The following is a 24,424-nucleotide window of genomic DNA, read 5'->3' on the forward strand; positions in this document are numbered from 1 at the left end:
TCTAGGAGCACAACAAATCTAATGCAGAAGTTAGCAATCATCTTTAAAACAATCATACTGGTTTAATATTACTGGGTAGAAGTGCTGAATAATAATACAAGGAAGGAGTAAGGCTGATAAACTACTTCTGCCAATTGCTGGTTTGTACCATTCAAAACAAAATCAACAAATGTATTGGTTATCATTAAACAGAAGTGACTTACATAATTCAAAGAAGTACAAATTATGGCACAATTTGAATCAAATTATATGTATAATATTTATTAATTTGTTATCATAGCCACTTCATAGACATGAGTCTTTTTTTTAATCTGATTATCATTAACATTTAAAGAGGTGAGACCATACTGGTCATGATAGATTTAATCAAAACCAGGAGGGTGATTCTATCTATTCACTAGATAAGTCATCAGAGGCAGCCAACAGACAAAACTATCACCAGGAGCAAGTTGCCTACATTAAGCATTATTAAGGAGAGAAAAGAAAATATATACAATGAAATGCTGTTAACATAAACTTACAAGGAAGGGAATATCAGTGTGGTGCAGTGGGTTAACTTGCCTCTTGGGACACTGGCATCCCAAATTAGAGCAATGGTTTCAGTCCTGGATGTTCTGCTTCTAATAATGTGCCTGGGAAAGCAATGGAACATGGCCCAAAAACTAGGACTCCTGCCACCCATGTGGGAGACCCAGATAGAGTCCTGGGTCCAGACATCAACCTGGCCCAGCCTGGGCTGTGGTGGCCATTTGGAAGTCAAATAAAGGATGGAAGATCCCTTGCTGACTGTCTCTGCTTTTCAAATAAATAAAATAAATCTTTAAAAAAATTTTTTTAAGGAAGCTCATTGTCCTTTATCTAACTATGGATGTAGTTACTGTGTATGGCTTAAACACATTCGAAGCCCCATGTTGTAATCCTACACCAGTAACACTGAAACAGTGTGCATATTATAATATCTAATATCCAATAAATAGCATAAACAATAATTTATATAAAAAAACAATGAAACCAGCACTCTTATCCTTGACTCTTTGGTAAAGCCCAAAAACTTTTATCCTCTGGTATCCTAAAGTGCCTATTCTGACAATTTTCTAAGGAGCACCAGAAGCTGGCATATACTTAAGTCCAATAAAAATTTTGTTTTTTGTTTTGTTTTTCTAAAAAAAGGTGATTATGCCCTTTTGAAGCATTTTTGTTCTACTTATTCCAAAATATTCTTTTTGATGCATTTGTAAATGGAATTATTTTCTTCATCTCTTTTTCAAAGTTGTTACTGTGTAGAAATGCAGCTGGTTTTTTATCCTGCAACTTTTTGTCTTTTTAAGATTTATTTTATTTATTTGAAAGGCAGATTTACAGAGACAGAGAGAAAGACCTTCCAACTGCTAGAAGGCCAGGGCTGGATCAGGCCGAAGACAGGAGCTTGGAACTCCATCCAGGCCTCATGTGTGGCTGGGGTGGCAGAGACCCAGGTACTTGGGCCATGTTCCACTGATTTCCAGGTGCATTAGCAGGGAGGGAGCTAGATACAAAGTGGATCTATGCCCATATGGGATGCTGGCATTGTAGTCAGTGGCTTAACTCATGTCATCTGCAACTCTGCCCCCTATCCTGCAACTTTAAGAAATTAATTCATTAGTTCTAATCATGCTGGGTGCATGTGATGATTAGTATTTTCTATATATAAAATAATGCCATCTGCAAATATGACATGAAACACAATTTTACTTCTTTCTTTCTAGGTTGGAAGCCTTTTATTTGTTTTTCTACACTAATTGTCACGGCTAAGATAGTACTGTTGTTGAAATTTTAAATTGGTGTGACCATTATGAAAAACAATATGGCGGTTCTTCAAAAAATCAAAAATGTGCATACTTATGATTCAGCAATGCTACTTCTGGTTATACACCCAAAGGAAATGAAATCAAGATCTTGAAGAGAATTTGGTCTCCTATGTTCACTGCAGCATTATTCATAACAGCCAAGAAAAGTAAACAATGTAGATTTACATCAATGGTTGAATATATTTAAAAATTGTGTTTATATATAAAAGGACATAATCCAATCTTTTAAATATGAGGAAATTTTGCCATCTGCAATAAGGATGAACCTAGAGGACATTGTGCTAATTGAAATAAGCCAGGCACATATATACTGATGATCCCGTAAGTGTGAACTCTGAACAAACTCAATCATTAGAAATGGAAAGCAGGATAGAGGCTGTCATGGGTTGGGGAGGATTTAGTTCTAGAGATCTAATACATGTACAGCACTGTAGCTGTAGTTCATGCATTATATACTAAAAACGTGATAAAAAGTTGGTCTTAAAGGATCCCATCACACACACAAAAAGTAATCATATGAGGATGACTATACAAAAGTAACTAGGTGAAGGATATATTAATTACCTTGGTTGTTGTAACCATTTCATGTGTACATTACAATATCACATCATACATATCAAATATAAACAATTCATATTTGTCAGGCATACCTCAATAAAGATAGAATGAAATTTCCCCATTTATATTGATTTGTGCTTTTGAGTGTCAGAAACTAGGACATTAAACATTGCAGGAAAAAAATAGATATAGGCATCATAACTTTTAAAAATAGAAATAGAGAAAAAATAAAATTATAATGAGTGAGACACACTTTACGTACTGTAATGGCATTCTACAGGACAAAAAATGAGACAGATTATCTAAGTGTCCAAGTGTAAAACTGTACTGAATTCACAGAACCTAGATTTAAATCACATTTCTCCACTTTGTAGGAATACGACTTTGTGAAGGTTATATACTTCTTTTTGATCCAAATTTGTAGATGGAAGGTAAGAACACTTGCCTGACAGGCATCAGTGAGACGATGTGTGGATTGGACAGGTCAATGTAAATAAAAGCACTCATATACAATAAAGTACTATTCAAACATAACTGTGGCACTAATTTTGAAACTATCTCCTAAAATAAGCTTATAGATCTTCTAACTCAGGTAATTCTATTTATTTTCAGTGGGTTGAACTAGGTTATGTAAGTTCTTTCAAGTCTCAAAAAAAATCTACGATTCCATGTGCCAAGCATTTCCTAAGAGTCATTAAGTATCACACAGTGTGCTCTTCCTGATGCCTAGGGCCCAGATCAAGGTGGGCGGGGGTGACTTCTCTACTGAGCCTAGAGCTGAGGCTTTCAGGACCTGTAAGTTCTTTAAGGGAAAAATACAAGAAGATACAATAAATGTTCAGGTTTAGATTTCCAGTGAAAATACCAACGACATCTGGATTTGAAGGAAGAGAACACAAAGAAGGGGGACAAAATCAAGTGGTGCTGTGGCATATAAAGGAGAATCAACAGTGTGGTGGGCAGGGTTTTGGCCTAGAGATTAAGCTGCTGATGGGAAACTGGAGTCCCACAGCAGGGTGCCTGAGTTCACCCTGGCTCTAGCTTCGGATTCCAGTTTCCTGCTAATACAGACACTGGAGGCAGTGGTGATGGGTCAAGTAGCAGGGTCAGGCCATCCACTTGGGAGGCCTAAGTTGAGTTCCAGGTTCCTGGCTTCAGCCCTCCAGCTCTATGGCCATGGGAGAGTGAACCAGTAAATGGGCTAGTGCTCTTTCTTTCTCTCTCTCCACCCTCCCCTGCCGCTCTGTTCCACAAATAAATCAAAACAAATAAAAAATTTCTCAAAAAAGAGAGGTTCGGCCTGGTATTGTGGCACTGCCACTTTTGATGCCCAGTAGCCTACATTAGAACACTGGTTTGAGTCCTTGGCTGTCCTGCTTTGATCCAGCTCCCTGCTGATGTGCCTGGAAAGGCAACAGAGGACAGTCTGGGTGTCTGGGCCCCTACCATTTGCCTGGGAGGCTTAGATTAGGTTCTAGGCTTCTGGACTGAACGTGGGCCACTCCCTGCCACTGTGGCTTTTTGGGAAGTGAAACAGTTAATGTAGGACCAATCTCTCTCTCTCTCATATATATTTACATATATATATACACAAATAAATATATCACATATATATGACTCAAATATATATGTGTATATATGCTGTTCTTTCAAATGAATAAATCATTAAATACAAAGTAGGCTGATAGTATAGGAGTGAGGATAAGATTTGGCAGGCAGCAGAATACTGAAAGAACTTAAAGGAACCATTTTGTGGCAGTGAATTGAGGAACAGGAAATGAAAACAACAATTAAGATGAGATTCTAGACAATAAGGGGGATTAGTATATATTTCTCTGATCCTTTACTTTCCTTCCTTTTGCTATCAAATTACAGTGCATTTTTAGAATGATGATGATGACAGTAACCATGGCCATAGCAGCTAAGAATTGCTGAGCTCATACTATGAGGATGACACACTTGCTAAGTCTTTCATTCATGCACATGAGCTCATCTAGTTCCGGCAACAATTCATTAAAAAGGTGTTTCAGAGATGAAGAGATTGAGAAGCAGAAAGTTTATTTTCAAAACACAAATACGTGGTAGAAAAGGAACCTGACCCCACAAGTGGTCATATTCTAAAACTGATATTTCTAACCACTATCTTAGCAACGAGAGAAAAACTCTACATTTGCCAACATAAAAACAGGACATATCTATGATTCTGGAAGTCATAGAGTTTACATGAATCTCTGGAAGAAAAAAACATTAAGAAAACAGGTCTGCATTGTGGCACAGTGGGTTAGGCTGCGGCTTGCAACACCAGCATCCCAAATCCAAGTATAGGTTTGAGTCCTGGCTGCCCTGCTTCCAATCCAGCTGATGGCTAATGTGCCTGGGAAAGCAGTGGAAGAAAGACCAAGTGCTTGGGCACTACTATCCACATGGGAGCCCTGAACAGAGCTCCAGGCTCCTTACAGCCACTTAGGGAATGAAGCAGCAGATGGAAGATCTTTTTTTATTTTTCAAAGATTTATTTTATTTGAGAGATCTTCCATGTACTGGTTCATTCCCCAGATGGCCACAATGGTCAGTGCTGGACTAGGCTGAAAACAGGAGCCAGGATGCTCTTCCAGGTCTCCCACATGGGTAGCAGGCACAAGGGTAACAGGGGCCCAAATACTTGGGCCATCTTCAACTGTTTTTCCTAGACCATTAGCAAGAAGCTGGATCAGATGTGGAGCATCTGGGACTTGAACTGGCACCCATGTGGGATGCCAGTGTTGCAGGCGGTGGCTTTACCCAGTGCACCAAATGCCAGTCCCAGACATCTCTCTCTCTCTTTCAATCATTCTGCCTTTCAACTAAACCATAAAAAATAAAACAAATGAAAAAAAAAATAAAGAAAAAACTGAAGAAACTAATGTTCATGATCAGAAAAGAAAATTACTGCAGAGAAAATTAGTTTTTCATTTGTTTTCTTTAGTTGAAACAAAGAATCCAAAAAAGAAGGATGTTTAGTAGGGAAGACTGTAAAGTAACAACTGATTATGTCCCTAAATCATAAAGATCTCATAGGAGAAAATCATATGATATTTATAATTCTAGAAACAAGTAAAATAATTTTGTTTTCATTATTATTCCTGAAACAAAACACTTATTTTAGTTCTGTCAATAAGAGATAATATAATTGCACTCCACTAAGTTATACAGTCATTAAATAATTTTACCCCATAAATGACTAAACAGCACTTTCCTTACTGAATAGTTAGTACCACATAATCAGAAAAATAATTTCATAAATAAATTCTTATTCATAGACATGAATAGGGCATATCCCAATCACTGGGTCATGAGAACGGACATTCACTGTTACAGGTGATTCATATAGACGGTGACAATGAAAACCACTCTTGCCAAGATCACATTGTTCCTGGCTCTTATTTATTTTTCTACTGTTCTCTGGAGAAACAGAAACTCCTCTCTTGGGGTAGTATCTATATATGCGTAAGAGGCCATAAGAGTGAATGGGTGATTACATAACCCCATCATTTAAATAAAAAAACAATGCTCCTCAGTCACCCAGGTAATATTTTCACATCTAAATGTAACACTGACCACTGAGTTTGCTTCTGTGAGGATCTGAGTTATCACAGCTTAAAAAAATGTTGTAAATGCAAATGATATCTCATTTATATAAGATCTAAATGGCTTTATGGCAGGCAGGAGATAACATTAAAAAATAATGCTCAAATAATAATGAGACTGCTAAGGAAAATGTAACTTACAATCTGTATTAGAAATCTTTTTTAGATACAGAGTGCTCTATGTTCAAAACACTGGCATCATATGCAAAGGTGAGAGATATAATTCATTTTTGAAAAGCGAAAAGAACAGGAGCTGGTGTTGTGGCACAGTGGATAAAGCAGTTGCTTGTGATGCCAGCATCCCATATGGGCGCTGGTTCATGTCCCAGCTGCTCCACTTCCAATCCAGCTCCTCACAAAGTGGCCTGAGAAAAGCAGAATATGGCCTGAGTGCTTGGTCCTCTGCTATCCTTTTGGGACACCTGAAAGAAGTTCCTGTCTCCGGGCTTTGGGCTATCCTCAGTGCTGGTCATTGCAGCCATCTGGAGAGTGAACCAGTGGATCGAAGATTTCTGTCTCTCCCTCTTTCTCTGTAACTCTTTCAAATAAATAAATCTTTAAAAAAAAAGAGAAAAGAACAATCTATTTTAAATGGATTAAATAAAGGACTATTTTTATTATTTGAGTAGCAAAGACAGATGATATAGATAGATAGATGACTGACAGATCAATTGATAGATAGAGCTCTCTGTCCACTGGTTCATTCTAAATGAGAGCTCCTATCCACTGGTTCATCCCCAAAATGCCTGCAATGGCCAAAACAAGGAGCTTAATCCAGTTCTCTCATGTAGGTAGTAAGAACCCAAATACTTAAGCTGTTGCAGCAGCTTCCCAGGGTCAACAAAGCAGCAGGTTGGGGTTAGGGACCTAGGCAGGGTATTTAACCCCGTATTCCAATGTGAGATGTGGGGATCTTAACAGCTAGGTTTAATGCCTGCCCCTAAAGGACTACTTTAAGAGGAAAGGCAAGGTGTGAAATCTTTCAGGATAGTGTTTTCACCATGGACTGCCTTCTTGTGTGTTGCGATGATGTTTCCTAGGAAAAGAAGATGTTGGTTAAATTACGTAATCTATATAAAACCCTTGTAGAGTGCAAGACACAGAAGTATGTAACAGACAGTCAATCTATTATGAAAACCTATTCAGTAAGTATTCTAATTGAAAGCCCATTCTAGCGCATTGATTTCAGATTCTACAAAATCATGGTGGGTTTAAATACTGATAAAACTTGTCAATATTCCTTTTCAATCAATAAGTGATTGCTTTAAGAAGGAAACAATTCATCATTTAATTTTAAACAACTTCAGAGGTTCTTTCACCATTAAGTAGCTATATCCTCAGTTTATTCATCCATGCATCCATTAGTATACCAATTCTTCATTTACCAATCCATCCATCTATCAAAAATTTAGCTTTATGTTGCAAGTATATAATGTATTCTAAGTAAAGATATAATTGCTGGTATCTGCATAATATTCTTAGTCTTATTTATTTCAGAGTAAACTAATGCATAATAGCACCCTTTGAATGTTTTTTTAAAAGTTATTGGCAATAATTTACATATCTATAGGCTACAGTGTGGTGTTTCAATATATGTATACAATTTGTTCAAATAAAACAGGGTAATCAACATTTTGCCCTCTGTGACATTACTTTATGATTGGAGGCTAATACCACCTCTTTTTTACAAATGGACAAAAATGATCACCTTGGGCAAATATGTTTTTTCTCCTCATTAGTGATACCATTATGAGGTGAGAGTGTACTGTTTTCAAACTTTACAATAAGATTTCTGATTTCTTTTTCTACCAGAAGAACAAGAAAAAGAACAGAAATCTTAACTGAGCTTTTGTTGGATGAATGTGTGAAGCCAGGAGACCATCACTGCACAACTGAGCCATGAAGCAAAACAGCAGAAATGCTGTTGAATATTCCACAGCGCTGATGGCCATTGAAAACAACTCCCACCCCCACTACCCACAAACACAGCTAAAAACATCTGTGTGCAGTAATGGTTTGTTCATTATTCACTCCTGTCTATAATCTTATGAATATATATTAAGCCAATCCAAAAGTGTTACAGTAGTTGCAAAATGTTAATCATGCAAAGTATTTTCCTTACTTTGTGATTCATCTTAAGTCCCTAGATAGAAAAATGGAACCAAATCATAGACTCTTTATAACCAAGGGAGGGGAGGGGACTTGTGCATCATTATCATTAAATCACAGGGATTGTTAGAAAGTGTTTAACAATGAAAAGTAATCAAAAAGACCTCTAAGTAATGTTTAAAAGCATTACTGTCATCTGGAAACTAAACATGGCCAGACGAGGCAATGAATATACATATATTTTGAAGTCAAACAAGGGGAGGATCCATTTTAAATACAACCTGTGAGTACGATTTATCTGGCTCTGCTCACATAAAGATCATCATTAAATTGCAGCATCATGTAAAAGCACATATGTGTGTTCATGCACACACACACACACACACACACAGACACATCGGAGCATGCATGCATCTGTGCAGACCTATGTGATGTGATAACCTTGTGTTTCTTTTTTACAGAAACATTTATGACCTAGAAAACTATCAAGTTAAGTTCAGATGCTCTATTTCTTCAGTCTAGAAATTAACCTTTTCATAATCATGGTAGAAAATGTGGCATTTAGCTAATCCTAAATTAAGTCCTTTGTTTTTATTTGTTGCATAAAGCATAGAGTCTCATATACAGTTACATAACCACACTTCAAAGGCTTCTATTAACTAAGCAACTCACAGCAACATCCCTGCCTTCAGCAATCACACTCCAGTGAATCAGCCAAGTGACCTTATTTGCTCATTAGAAACTATGTGTACAGGTTGCAAATGTCAGAGCCTGAATTTACATTTTAAAAAGCACATCTTGTAGCACTTTAATGAAAATATTTCCAAGATCTTGGGTTAAATTCAGCTATTTACCCATCTGCTGCCTGAAGCTTTAAATATTTTTGGTCTGGATTCACATACTTCGTGATCACTCCTCCTAACATCTCAATATCGCAACAGTTTGAAACGGCCCTTGGAAATGGGGCTGCTACGACTATCACCCCTACCAAGACAGCATGCCAACAATAATTCAAAAATGTTTGATTCTCGTGTGGTTTTGCTCACAGAATGATATTAATCTGTATATACCAAGTCACACCTTATAAACACACTGTGAGGCTTTAAGTTTGTACTGAACGCCCTGCAATAAACTTAAACGGATGTGATACATCAGAGGAGTTTCACTTTGAACACAGAATTGTGACACATTTATGTTCCCTAGTAAGCACACAGATAAATTCCAATAATTTACCTAAATATGCAGTTTTACTTTAAAAAAAGCATTACTTTAATTCTTGTGGAAGACGGTAAACATAGAATATAAGGAAGAATTTCTTGGGGACCAATGTGTGGGGGTTGCTGGCAGGATATTCAGAGAGAAGAGGTGACTAGGACAGAAGGTTACCTGTGCCAGGAATTTGTATAATTTTCTTATGCTACTGATTTTCCCAGAACTGTATCAAAATCATTTTGAACACTACAGAAATAAATCATCACCAGTAACGCCACTCTTGCTACAATACCCAATCACATGTACATACTCACGAAAAGACAGAGAGGCAGCATGGCACAGTAGAAAGTGTATCTGCTTTCTAATGCATTACTGCACCTTCCCCAGCATGTGTTACAGCAAAGTCTTCAGTTACTTACAGGTCTCACTCTCCAATCTGTTATGTAAGGGCTATGCAACCTACCTTGTAGTGTAGCTCAAGACCCTAAACTAAATACTTAATAAAAATGGTCAGTTGTAAAATGCACATCTGCCCCCTCATCTCTTAACATGTAGCCTCATTATTTGTATTATTTAAAATAAGCTAGAAAGGGCAGTTTTTCCTTAGTGACTTAGTTTTTATTGTGTTTCAATGCTGATTTGATAATGTTGTAGGTAAAGAAATGGAGCTAAAGAAATACAATACTGATTTTGATAATCTAAAGGGCATTTCTTTTTTTTTTTTTTTTACAGCTAAACAATGTGAAGTCATAAGCAAATATAACACATCGGAAAAAAATGTGCTTTATCTTTCTAAGCATGAAATGTGAAACCTCCTTATTGACCAAGTACATTTAAGCCTCGGGTCTGCATTACTCATCAGGCTATCTAGTACAACACAGAATGTTGGCGATTGTTACATTGAAGACGAGCAGCTAAAAAGACAACTGTGAGACAGTAGGTAGGCAAATGGCTTTTGCTGTTATTTTGTTTTTTTTTTTGTGCTTTCCTAGACTATAATTGCAGAATCTTGTTGCAGCAACTATATCATGTCCTTTAGCAGTCCCCGTGAAGACCAAGTTCAAAATCTTACTGAAACAAATCAGAGATGCCTCTGAGTTTTCCCAGTGGATCATCTTATTTTGAAGAATTTTTAAAAGCAGCCTTAAAGTGCCTCTTCTACCTTGTCTTGCATTGCCCCCAAAATAGCTCCCCTTACATAAACAGCTTCTTGGGAAGACAGTCACCATCTATTCCCCACAGATCTGAGCAAAAGTTGATGTCATGCCATTTGATATCCAGGTTCAAAAAGTGGAACTGTTGAAGAATTCAGACATGTTACCTATAACAGGCTTACATTTCATTGTGACAGAGGAAATTCAAATGACTTGTTAGAAACTTTAAATTTTCTGCCACTAAATTCTCCTTTGCAGGGAATTAAAAATTTGATGAATTTCTTAACTTGATTTAATACATCCATCTTGTCACTGTGGACTTTTCCTACTGAAAATCTATATTCGATTCATTTTCTCATCTTAAGAAACACCAACAAAATAGAATCACTTGGTAAAGGCAGAAAATATAGCATCAAAATCTCAATTTTTAAATAACTTCTATATCTGAGATAATTCTATATCAAGATAACATATAGTTTAAAGGTAAAATACCAAGGACAGGAAGATGAAAGATGAAAAAATCAAAAAGATTTGAGCCTTGCAAAATGCTAATTATGGTTAAAAGAACTTTTACAGCTCAGGTTAGAACAACAAGAAGTTAAAAAGAGAACTGCTTGCTGCCTATGGAAGATAATATAATACTACCAGATCAATGACAGGGAACTAGTCACTGTAGTTTTTTTTTTTTTTTCCCTATTTTTCCCTATTAACAGGTTAGAAGCAAAGAGTTAATATTGATTTTTTTCCTTTTTAATATTCAGTGGATGTTAAATTTGGAAATTTAAGTTAAACATAAAATGAGCAGAAAATGTGAAAGCTGCCAGTAAAGCTAATGTTACTTTATTAATAAGACAGCTACATGAAGACAAAGGTCGGTAACAGAGTACCTTGTGTCATACCTGCCAGACCATGCTGGAATACCTTGCTATTAGCCCAGGAAAATCAATACAGAAGGAACATGAACAGTTCTGGATGCATTTTTGATAAGAGGGATGTAATGGAAAGAAGACTAAAAAGTATCCTGATAATCTATAAAAGAAACTAGAGGTATTCAGTGTGGAAAAGGGAAGTATAGGAAGAGTTCGTACTATGAGGGTATGTTATGTGGCTTTCTGATTTCCAGAGTTAAAATACAGACCAGGTGTTAGCCTCACAATACAGAACAAATGCAGCAACATTTATGTCAGTTTTTTAAATGAGTAAACAGATATAATGGTTACTTTGTGAATAGGTGAGATCTTCTAGGATGGGAAAGTATTATAATAATGGCTGGCTGATTATCTGTGAGAGAATTTCTACAGGGGTTTTAGGGTTGTGAAATAGTAGGTAAAGTTGCTGCGTGTAATACCGACATCCAAAATAGGCACAGGTTTGTGTCCTGGCTGTTCCACTTCCCATCCAGCTCCCTGCTAATGCAGCTGGGAATAGCACAGAAAGATGGCCAAGTGTTTGTGCTCCTGCCATCCACGTGGGAGACCCAGATGAAGCTCCTGGATCCTGGCTTCAGTATGTTCCAGTGCTGGCCATTGTAGCCATCTGGGGAATGAACCAGTGGATGGAAGATCTCTCTTTCTGCCTTTCCATCTTTTTCTGTAACTCTGACTTTTAAAATAAATAAATATATAAATAAGTATGTAAAAAAGTAATGTTTACACAGGAATTTTGCACTCAACTGAGAGGGTACAGTATAGGACCTCTCCCAAATTCCCTAAGATTTTACGACTTAAGTCTTGGAGTTGAGGCTGACATTATTAACATGTAGCTAATAGAAAGAATAGTATAAAGTATGTTGGAAATGCTCTCCTATTTCTCTCCTGTCCAAACAAACACATCATAATAAAATTCTTCCACTATGAGACTAGATCATTATGTCTCAGATAACATTTGAATATTCAAATTGACTTAGTAAAATGCAAATGGCCTTAGAGGACTTAACAACAAATGTGGATCAGTTACTGCTCATTGATAGAAAGATATGAATGAGACAGTAAGAATAATAAGATCACATGGGTACAAACTTAGGATAAAAATATAGGAAACTGGCAAATAATATTTATTTAAGGTTCACTTGGAGACCTAATAGATTAGATAGCTTAGGCTTCAACTGTCACTTCTGTGAAGAGATTGCTCAATTAACCAAGGTGTCTGTACCATTACAACTTAGGGTTAGTACTGCTTCTAGACAAGTCACTAAGGTTAAGTCATTCAGTTTTTAACAATATATAAAATTTTGTGTGACAGCTGCCTATAGCTATATAAATAGATCACTAAACTTCGAAAGACTCAATTTGATAAACTCAAAGTTTATCAAACCAAAGTAGGCTCTTTTATTTCTGTGATTCTATACAAGTGAATATAAGTTAACTATTGGGTAGGTTCTATTCGATAAAATTACAGTGCTATTCAGTATTTTATAATATTTGTTTTATTTATTTATTTTTTTTTTAATTTTTATTTTTTTACAGGCAGAGTGGACAGTGAGAGAGAGAGAAAGGTCTTCCTTTGCCCTTGGTTCACCCTCCAATGGCCGCCGTGGCAGGTGCACTGTGGCTGGCGCACCGTGCTGATCCGATGGCAGGAGCCAGGTGCTTCTCCTGGTCTCCCATGGGGTGCAGGGCCCAAGCACTTGGGCCATCCTCCACTGCACTCCCTGGCCACAGCAGAGAGCTGGCCTGGAGGAGGGGCAACCGGGACAGAATCTGGCTCCCCAACCGGGACTATAACCCGGTGTGCCGGTGCCGCTAGGCGGAGGATTAGCCTAGTGAGCCGTGGTGCCGGCCCCTTATATTTGTTAATTGGTGTTAAGATATTTTTGACAGATCACTCTAGGTTGGGTCAAGACTATTCTCTTGAAATATCAACACTGAAAATTCCATTTATTTCTACTTGTCAGTAAACCTAAATTAAACTCATACTTTCCAATCCTTCAACCGTTCACTTTTCTATGCTGAGATATCCCAAGGCATAGTATCACTACCATTCTTCCCATTACTCAAAGTGAAACCTATTTTCACTTCTACTCACCATATCCAAACAGTTGCTCGGTTCTTTCACCAGAACAAAGGGCTTAGTATGCCTTTTCTTTCCTAGTGCTACTACTTTAGTTCATGCCTTCATTATCTTTTAAATGTACAGCATAATTAGTATCTGCACTTCCAATCTCTCTCATTATGAAAGCTCTCTTACACACTGGTACATGAGGAATTTTCCTAAAGCAAATGTTCAATATAAAGTATCTCCCCAGTTCAGAAACGTTCAGCAACTCACTATAAAAAATACAAAAAATGTCCTAAACTTCTTAACATGGCATTAAAATCTACTATGTGATTTCAATCTATATTTTCAGCTTTGTATCTTGGTACTTCTTTTTATAGTCATGATTTTACAATTAATACTTTGTACTGTCCTTTATCTAAGGATATTCTCTCCTTTCCAATAGCCAGAATGGTCTTTCTTAATTAGTTTCTACGATACTGGCAGTCATTTCTCAAAATCTAGAGTTAAAAGTGTTTTCCTTAATCTTTCTTTGCCCCCAAACCCTCTCCTTTTCTCTTCCTTTCCCTTAGTTCTCTCATGGAACATTCTTTCACTCATACTATATGCTGCATTATTTCTTGTATCATAGTTTGGCTTTATACATCTCTTCTCCCACACTTAAAGTTAACAGCAGTGCTGCAAAGATATCAATAAACACTGCAGGATGCTAAGTGTTCTATATATATATATGTGTGTGTGTATATATATATATATATTATTAGATACAGAAATAATTACACTAGGGGCAACAGTTCAGCACTTTAGAGGAGAGAAGGGCCTCACTATACATTTTGCCACATTCTACAACTTGTTTGTATTTTTTCCTGGAGATGCTGAGAACATTTGTTGCTCAGAACAGCATACCTCTTTAGTGTAGATAACCTCATCACACTGATTTCTTTGTATATAGAGTCAGATACCATACAGTGTTCTTTATGTTAACTTGGGACACATCTGTGCTATCAGGCACAGTTATAGCTTCCTCTCCTAAACTGTAGTCTAACGTCATGTGGAACAGTGCTCTTGGCTACATGGAGAGAAGGTATGAAGTTCCCTGGTTCATTCTTTCTGCCTTTCAGCATTCAGGATGTCGGCAATGTCTAAAAAGTGACCCACCAATACTTGTCTTTTTCACTAGTTTAAAAGCTCCACATGGACAGTGATTGTATCTGACAGGAATATTCCTATATTTCCAGGATCTAACACAGGGCTGGCACACAGGTGTTCTATAAATGAGCGTGCAGTATCTGTGATTGGAACAAAATAATGAGTAAGTGAATATATACAGAACATCAAGAAAATCTCATTGCTATTTCCATCGCTCACAGTTCCCCTGCTCAGCCCTTACTAATTCAGGACTAAAAAAGCGAGCTACATCTTGCATTTTAGGACAGAGAATAGAGAAGGAAGGTATCTTTCCAGCTAAGACCTACTTTCAGAGACAACATACAATACAAAAATCACAACCAATTGTCTTCCACTTTGTTTACTGGAACAAAATATGTTCAGAATCACACTTTTTAGAGCCAGGACAAGGCTTGGGAATAATTCAGTGTAATGGAGCTCAGAAAAGATTTATCCATCAACTATCTCAAGTTTTTCATTTTCAGATGAGGAAACTGAAAGGCACCAGCACCAAGATCAGCATTAGTCTTTCTTATACTCTATATCAAAATATTGAATGTAGATAATCAAATACATTGGCAGCAAAAAGGATATTTCCCTGGCAAGGCTGTTCCGACTCTGTAATCAGTATAACTCTTGCTTGGATGGAAGTTGAAAATAAAAAGAAGACCTGCTCTCTCAAAAGCAATGATCTTATTGCCTTCATGCTTTTCACTCACGTGGGCCTGCAAAAATTAACACAAATGTTACACCTAAATCATATCTAGTTGCTGCTACAAGTATAATTATTTGCAAAAAAAGTTTCTATCTTTCTTATTACTTATTAAATTAAAAATGGAAATTCTATAACTTTATAATTTTTGTACATGTTGCAATATTGTCATACCAAAAGTCAATAAACACTGTCAAAAACTGTTTAAAGGATATAAAAGAAAGCTCACCGGTCACTTGCCATTTTCAAGCAATGCACAAATAGAGGATGACTGTTGTGGCCTGGGTGTTAAGTAAGAAGATGGAATATGTACTTATATAATGTGGTTGTGGGTATGCATTAGATCTTCTTCAAAGTAATCTTTAAGACTTCTGTTTTAGTTTCCAGATTAATGAGGTGAGGTACAGGCAATTAATTTTCAAAATTTCATATAATGCTGTTGTTATATCTGGTTTCTGAACTTGTCAGGTTACCTTTAAAATGTGACATTTTTATGGTGTTGACATGTCACATTTCAATGGTAGTCTAAAGCCCATTATAGTATGCTGGGCTTTTTTTTTTTTTTTTCCCTAAATTAATAGAGAAGGTCTGCAAAGAGATTACATCTGTAAATGCTCCTATTTAAATACATCAGGTATTTAAGGTTAACTGTGAGAAGCTTTTGCTTTTTCAACGCAGACCTTGCCCCACCTCACTGTTAGAAGGACTGATTGCCTTGTGTATCAGCAGCAGCACTGTTGGTAATTTTGAAATGTGAACTAAGACTCCAGAGTATACAGCATGCCTTTTGGTATTTATCATTGTTCCTATTGAAAAGGAGCATCATTTTGTTCTCTCTTCTGGAAAGAGCCTTACTAATAGACATGATTAGGGCATTCTTGTCATGCAGCCAGTCTTACTGAATATATAAGTACCTTCCTTTGTTCAGCCATTAAACACACACACACATACACACACACACCTCACAGATGCCAAAGTAGAAATGCATCAACAGTAATTTCAAATAACATCAGTATAAAGTAAATGGATTATAACTAACACATACTATATGCTAATTTTTGCAAGAAAAAAATCCTGTATAAAATTTGCACCTGTTAATTACATTTTCTAAAACTTATTGAAAACTGAGACTTTAATTCCAGAGGAGAGTCAGGCTCATGAAAAATACAAAACAGCATGCAGGTAAAATGGCATCCATTGAAATGACAAGTTAGAGACCAGCAAAGTGGGGGGATGGAAGGGGAAGGAATAAAGAAATCTACATGTTGTCAAAGTAATTTCCTTATGACAGCATAATTATTTATATAAAGAAAAACAGTCAAAACAATTAAGATGTTTTTACAGCAATTTCCAAAATGGGTTCCATGCCGAGCTTTTGTCACTTATTTTTACCAATTGAAATGAAAATTACTAAATTTAAACAACAAAACAACGAAATAACCAGAAATGTAAGCAGGGCATTATGTTTAAGATTTTCACTATCTATTGCAGGACTTCAGTGACATGTTGTGACAACCTGAAGTATGTTACAGGGTAGCACACCCTGAATAATAAAGTGCTGTTCAAAAGATCTGCATATAGATTTAAATCGATTGCCATTCTAAGCATGTACAGCATGGGTGACTAAAACATCACATTTAGAGTAAAGAGCTTACCTGTGGAGCTGAAAGCCAGCCACATCTTTCTTCCAATCTATTCATATCCCTGTCAAAGTTATTTAGGAACTTATAGCGGAGAAGGTCATCATCAGTTAAATGAAACTGCCTTCGGGCATAATGGTAACTCTCATCGTTTCCTTTGCGTGGGAAATCTAACCATTCAGGATGCCCAAATTCATTACCTGCATTAAACATCAAAAGTAAACATCACTTTTGCACATTAGGATTTCTTAGTAAGACACTAAGAAATGACGTGTTTCTAGTGTTCAAAACTGGGGTAGGCAATATGTTACGATAGCTGTGCCCTGTGAATGACGCACAGACCTGGTTCAGAGACAGCATGTTCCATGCTACAGAGGACCACATTTGGACTCGGGAGCCTGGGGTCCAGTTTTGGCTCAGCCACTCACTCCCTGCATCATTGCCTGGCTTCCTCAGGCACCAAATAAGCACAGTCATTTCTGTCATATGTATTCCGTCCTTGATGCGATCTCTGAAATCTCTGAGTAATTTCTGAAATCTCTGAAACCTATACAATGCTTTATAATTTCCAAAGGCTTTGTATGCACGTTAGTTTTTGATCCTCAAAGGAACTCTCTATTATATTCATTTCACAGATGAGAAACCCAAGGCTCTGGGCAGTTAAGGGATTTGTTCAACCTCACAGAGATAATACGAAGTGAAAAAAGCAACCACTAAAATTTAGTTCTTATGATTAAAATCCAACCTTTTTCTACTGCATCAATTTGGAGAAGTATACTGTAAACTTACAGTGTTATAGAAACTCAGGTCATCACTTTTATTATCAATTTTCCCTGTTCAGTTTTTCAGTTCTATTTGTTATCATCAGATGTATATGTTTAATTTCAAGTATGCCTACATGTCTGTGTGTGTATGTGAGTGTTTATATAGTTGGGGTCCTGATTTCTACTTTAAGGCTTCTTTTTCTCTTTAAAAATGAAAGTTTTTTATAATTTACTTCATTTACCATTTTAATGTTGCAATTTTCTAAGCTACAAATTCCTCTGATGAATGAGAAAGTAGCAAAGCTAATACAAGTATGTCCTACTTCAATCAAAGTAGCATTTAATATTTCAATAAAAACCAATATGCTAGGATATAATTAAAATGATTTACTATTGAGTTGCTTTAAACTGAAAACTCTGCTAAGAAATCTTATAATTCATATTTTAGCTTTCAAGACTATAGTCATCAAAAATAACATCCAAATATATCTGAGTAATTTCATGAAAATTAAAATATCTGTAAGCATTTTGCTAACTTCTAACATTTCACAGTTTAAATGATAATATCTCTTAGGATGTTGCTCTCCGTGTGACAGAGGAGGGAACGTGATTTCTGACTCTGAGCCTATATTGATTGTAAGATGCTTTCAGTTAACACAAGAAACTCTGTTCTGCTACACGTAAGTGCCCTGCCTATATCTGGGGCCTGATTCACATCAGTCCAAGGAACACCTATAGCTTGTTCCATCAAATAATGAACTGGCAAAAAAAGCATACTTACAGAAGAATAACTGGAACACACCCATCCTTTACTGATAATGAAGCTACTGCTGGTCTGGGAACAAGTGTATGTCCAAGTGCCTGGGAGATTTCAACTAGTAAAATACTTAGGAGAGACTAGAAATGCTATGATTTGCCTAAGGCATAGTAACCTACAAGCTGGATCCAGGCCTTCTGTAGGCAACCTATTTTGATTTTTCTGTAGCCTTGGATCTCTGGGCTGATTTAGATATTAATAATTCCTTTGGCTCTCTTCCAGCGAAAGTGTTACATCATGGCAATCACCACAGAGGCAGCAGCAAATGCTTAATATCTGCTGCTGTGTTCCAGGCACTATCATAAGCATTGCATATAAATTACGGTCGCTCCCCGTTTTCGTGGAGGAGCGACACTGAACCCTGCGCTGTTCTTTCGTCTGCTCGGCCCTCCCCGGGTTTGCTGCTGGTTCTTCCCGGGTTGGCTACTATCCCTTCCACCTCCGTGGAAGGGCAGTTCCCCCTGGCCACATTCCCCACTTCCGCAGGGGAGCGGCACACCGCCGGCCGGCTCTCTCGGGGGCTGCACAGGTGTTCCCTCAGCTAGATGTTCCCCTTAGATGTTCCTGGTGCATGCCGTCTCTCTCCTCCTTTATAGTCCTCCTCTGCCAATCCCAACTCGGCTGCCCACACGCCGAGTACGCTGCTCTCCTCCAATCAGGAGCAAGTCCTACAGTTTATTGGCTGAACTGGAGGCAGCTGTGTAAAAGCTGTTTTCTCCTCTCCCAGCGCCATATTGTGGGAGAGCAGATGCATAGAACAAGTCTTAATTCCAGTAACAGTCTAGTCCGGGTTGCTCCCCACAATTACTTCTTTCCATCTTCAAAAATCTTATGAGGTAGGTACTCTCAATATTGGAGATAAGGAAACCGAGGCACAGAGAGGTCACACGGTAATTGAAAAGTTTAGACTGCTATCCCAGTCTAGTTCCATCACCCTCATTCTTGACTACACCATATTGCTCAGAAGTAAATGCTATGAAAATGCAGAGCTGAGAATGACTGTCCTCTCCCACAAGTACATAGATGTCAGGCTAATAGCATCACATGTATGAATGCAATGTTGTGAGAATGGGAGCTGTAGTGATGAGTTTGGATTAGCTACCACATATGATGCATGGATTTCAAATACAGTCTATATGCATGTATTTCAAAACTTTTTTTTACTAAAATTAATTTATAATTTAATTGCATTTGCCAAGAATTTTTGAAGGACTCTCATAGGGTTTGTGGTGAGAGGAAGAGATAAGAAAAACAGGGTGAGGTTAGCTTAGACTGGACCTCAATCTCTGCCATTATATTACAAGCAACAGGGCAACCAAACACTAATTTAAGTAGGGGAATTAGAAGTTCAAATTATATTTATTATCAAAATATCTCTGGTGCACTATGGGCAAGAGACTGGATATTGGAGAAACCTGAATGGTAGGAAAACTAGTATGGAGTCCAAAAGATAAGATTAGAGAAGTGAGAGTGGAGAATAGAATGATCAATTCAAATGGCATTTCTGAGATGGAACTAACAAGATTTGATGACTGACTGGCGGAATGGAGGTAGTGAGGAAAAGGGAAGTCTGAATGCTATTTTGAAATTTTGAGTTCAGGAGACTGAGTAATGACAGCATTAACTGCACTGGGGAAAATGGTGACAGAGAAAGTTTGGAGTGAGAAGATAATGAGTCCAATTTTAGGCAAGCTAAATTTAAGACCTGAAGGGTATACAGGCATCCATGGAATCAGAATAAGAGTGACAAAAATAAGGGGCTGGAATTCAGGACAGAATTGCAGGTGGGGAGGGAGCAGGAGTAATTTGTAAGTCTTCAAGATGCGAAGACAATTATAGACACTGGAGAAAAGGGGGGGGGGGCATTCCAAGGAACTGCAGGGAGAAAGAAGATCTATTAGGGAAGACTGTGCAGCAAGGGTTAGTAGGGGAAGAGGGACATTAGACAAAATAGAGGTAAGAAGCATTACAAGGAGGGTGGTCAGAGGTATCAACTGCTACAAAAGAAAATAAGGACTTGCTACATTACAAGCCTATGGTGTAGGGGTAAGATGGAATGTAGGGATAAGATGGTATTTAGGGCTGTGATTTTCAATCTGATAAAAACAGTTATTTCCTAGTTATAGTGATTTATTACCTCTAGAGTAAGTACTAGGTAGGAATCTATATTTTAATCATCTTCCCTGTAATATTCTTAAAGTAGATGAGCCAAAGACTGTTCCCTGAAAAATAGGGCTGGTACCGCGGCTCACTAGGCTAATCCTCCGCCTTGCGGCGCCGGCACACCGGGTTCTGTCCCCGTTGCCCCTCTTCCAGGCCAGCTCTCTGCTGTGGCCAGGGAGTGCAGTGGAGGATGGCCCAAGTCCTTGGGCCCTGCACCCCATGGGAGACCAGGAGAAGCACCTGGCTCCTGCCATCGGATCAGCGCGGTGCGCCGGCCGCAGCGCCCCAGCCGCGCCGGCCATTGGAGGGTGAACCAACGGCAAAGGAAGACCTTTCTCTCTGTCTCTCTCTCACTGTCCACTCTGCCTGTCAAAAAAAAAAAAAAAAAAAAAAAGAAAAATAGTAATGCAGAGATTTGAAAGTTCTTTATATTTAAGTGAGGATGATTATATAACATATTGCCCATGGACACTGATTTCCAAGTCAGCAGGGCTTGCATTTAAATTGTAGCTGGGTCACTTAGGAGTGATGTGAGTTCAGGAAAGCTAGTGTTGCCAGTGCTCTGTATCTTCATCTGTAAAACAGGACAGGAAGTTTCAGAAAGCTCTTTTGGGGGCGGCACCGTGGCATACTAGGTTAATCCTCTGCCTGTGGCGCCAGCATCCCATATGGGCACATGTTCTAGTCCCAGTTGCTCCTCTTCCAGTACAGCTCTCTGCTGTGGCCTGGGAAAACAGTGAAGGATGGCCCAAGTGCTTGGGCCCCTGCACCTGTGTGGGAGACCAGGAAGAAGCACCTGGCTCCTCGCTTCGGATTGGCGCAGCTCCAGGAGATGCGGCCATTTCGGAGTGAACCAATGGAAGGAAGACCTTTCTCTGTCTCTCTCTCACTGTCTATAACTCTACCTGTCAAATAAATAAAATCTTAAGGAAAAAAAGAAAGCTCTTTTAAGAGGTGATGTAAGCAGGATGCTTGGCATAGGATCTAGCAGTCACATGATCTTATTTTCTATTTATTTTTATTTTTTATTGTGATATTTAATATAGAGAACAGGCTTAATATCTTTCATAGAGAATTCAAAGAATATAATGATACTTTATTTCCTACTGCCTCTTCTTTCTTGCTTTCTTTCTGATGTAACATATATATTTTTAATTAACATAATAGTCAAAGGCTTAATGCTCCACTAAATAAAAAATTTAACAAGTAAAAAATGAAAAGACCATAGTTCAGCAGGAATATAGACAAGGGCAACAAAAAATAATCAAATAAAAAGATGCCAATTTCATTCACATTCAGTAAATTTTTTTAAAAATCACATATCATTCAAACTATAGTAGTATGTCATTCTCCTATAAACAGAAAGAGAAATACTACATGTTCTCCCTTATATATGGTAGCTAAAATTTAAAGAGAAAGAAAAAAATTTAAAAATCAGAAAAGAAAAGCAAGTTATAAATGCTATGTACATCAGTATTGCTGAGAATACAGCTTTTGTTAAACTCTGTTTTATACTTTTGTCAAACAAATGATCAACAGCTACGTGCTTTTAAACCACAGCAAGCCGTTAGGTTAAACACTATCCCTTATCATCCACTGCTATTCAGGAAACAAAGACCTAGAAGGTGTTACATGAGAGTTATTCTGTTAAAGCTCAGACTTCTGGCTCCCACCACTCAGGAGAGAACTGGTCTCCCCTACTCTGCAGCGGACATCTGAGGAGATTTTAAAGTCTACTTTGGGGTAAAAAGCTTCTGAAATCCATGTATGTTTTTGTTATAATACACATTTTCCATGAACTTTCTGAAGACTCCAGGCACGAGTAACTGATAACCAGCAGGTGTTTCTTTCTTCACTTAGATTTTCAGGGTAAGACTTGCTCCTTTATTTAAAGTGCTGAAACTTGACAATGATGCATTTACTCATATTTTTAATAACACAATTGAACTTTTCAGAGTTAGCTATTAATGCACTTTGAGTCACCTACCATTTTAGATTTTGAAAGACAAAACTGAATATAAAAATAAGTTTGCTATGAGACACCCAGAATGCAAGGGTAAATCAGGTTGCTATGTAAGGGTTCCTTCCTCCAACCTCTTAGACACTTCATCATTCCTACCTGTTCAACCTGCAAAGCCTCGAAGAACAAGCTCTTAAAGTTTATTTAGGGTATAGCTCGCAGTCATTATATTGCACTTAAAATTAACAGTTTTAGGCCTTCTAAAATAGACTTCTACTCTGGCTGGAACACTCCTGGCATCTGATGAAACCCTCTTCTCCTAATTTCTTCCCAGCCTTCTTGAAAACCTGACCCTAGGTCACAGCTCCTGTTGCTTGCCTCTTTTTCCATTGCTTCAGGTAGACTAATGAGGTGAAAACATAACAAATTCTTCTTTACTGGGTAGCTCAGCTTGCTCTTAGTATCCTGCCTTGACAGCACAGTTTTCAGAAGCACAGAACTGAATGGTGAGTTTGACTGAATTTTTCAGCAGGGATATTAGCCCATCCTATAATCTAATTAAAAGTTAAGAACTGTTTTTCATAAACACACACACACACACCACACACGAATAAACTGGACACAGCCTCAGAAGATTAGACTCCATTACAAAAATTCTGATGTAAAAATTGCATTATGACATTTTATTTCTAATATGAAAATTCATGATTATAATTTGCAACTTAAAGTCAGTGTGATCATCTGCAGGTCTGTGTCCTCCCAAAATTTATATACTGAAATCCTATCTCTTAATAAGATGGTATCAGTGGGTGGGGCCTTTGGAAGGTGATCATGAGGGTGGAACCCTCATGCATAGGATTAGTGTTCTTCTAAAAAATATCTCAGGGAGCATCCTTGTTCCCACTGCCATGGAGGACACAGCTACATCACCATCTTTGAAACAGGAAGCAGGTCCTTACCAAACACTGAATGCTGGTGCCTAGATCTTGGATATTCTAGCTTCAAGACTGTGGGAGGGGCTGGCATTGTGGCGCAGCAGGTTAAAGCCGCGGCCTGCAGTGCCGGCATCCCATATTGGTGCTGATTCGAGACCCGGCTGCTCCACTTCTGATCCAGCTCTCTGCTGTGGCTTGAGAAAGCAGTAGAGGATCGTCCAAGTTCTTGTTTCCTGCACCCCAGCTCAGCTCAGACCACTGCTGTCATTTGGGGGGGTGAACCAGCGGATGGAAGACCTCTCTCTCTCTCTCTCTCTCTTTCTCTCTGGATCTACCTCTCTCTGTAACTCTGTCTTCAAATAAATAAAATAAATCTTTTTTTTTTAAAAGACTGTGGGAAATATTTGTTTGTTGTTTAAGCTGCCCAGTCTATGGTTGCTTATTATAGCAGTGTAAACAGACTAAGACATTAAGGATAGGAAAGTAGTACAATTGGGGTTGACATTGTGGCAGAGCGACTTAAGCTACCAGTTGGAACTCCTGCATCCCATATCAGAGTGCAGGTTCATCCCATACTGGAATGTTGGTTTGAGTCCTATGTCCCAAGCCAGCTCCCTGATAATGCTTCTGGGAAGGTAGCAGAAAATGGCTCAAGTACTTTAGATCCTGCCACCCATATGGAGAACTGCTCTCCTTTGGTGACTCTTTACTCATTGTCATTTACATCTAATCTATAGCCCTATAACTACATGTACAGCCAGACTGA

The 24,424-nt window shown here is 38.0% G+C and overlaps 1 protein-coding gene across 1 annotated transcript in view; it reads right to left on the reverse strand.

Moving 5' to 3' along the window:
- GBE1 (1,4-alpha-glucan branching enzyme 1) overlaps nucleotides 1–24,424 on the reverse strand; it is a 304,814-nt gene that overhangs the window by 20,873 nt on the left and 259,517 nt on the right. Inside the window, 2 exon segments of the mRNA XM_089331383.1 lie at nucleotides 15,260–15,392; nucleotides 17,035–17,219. Coding sequence (XP_089187509.1) covers nucleotides 15,260–15,392; nucleotides 17,035–17,219 — 318 coding nt within the window.

Source organism: Oryctolagus cuniculus, chromosome 4 (genome assembly GCF_051225735.1).
Source record: "Oryctolagus cuniculus isolate XC-2025 breed Fujian yellow rabbit chromosome 4, ASM5122573v1, whole genome shotgun sequence".
NCBI lineage: Eukaryota > Metazoa > Chordata > Mammalia > Lagomorpha > Leporidae > Oryctolagus > Oryctolagus cuniculus.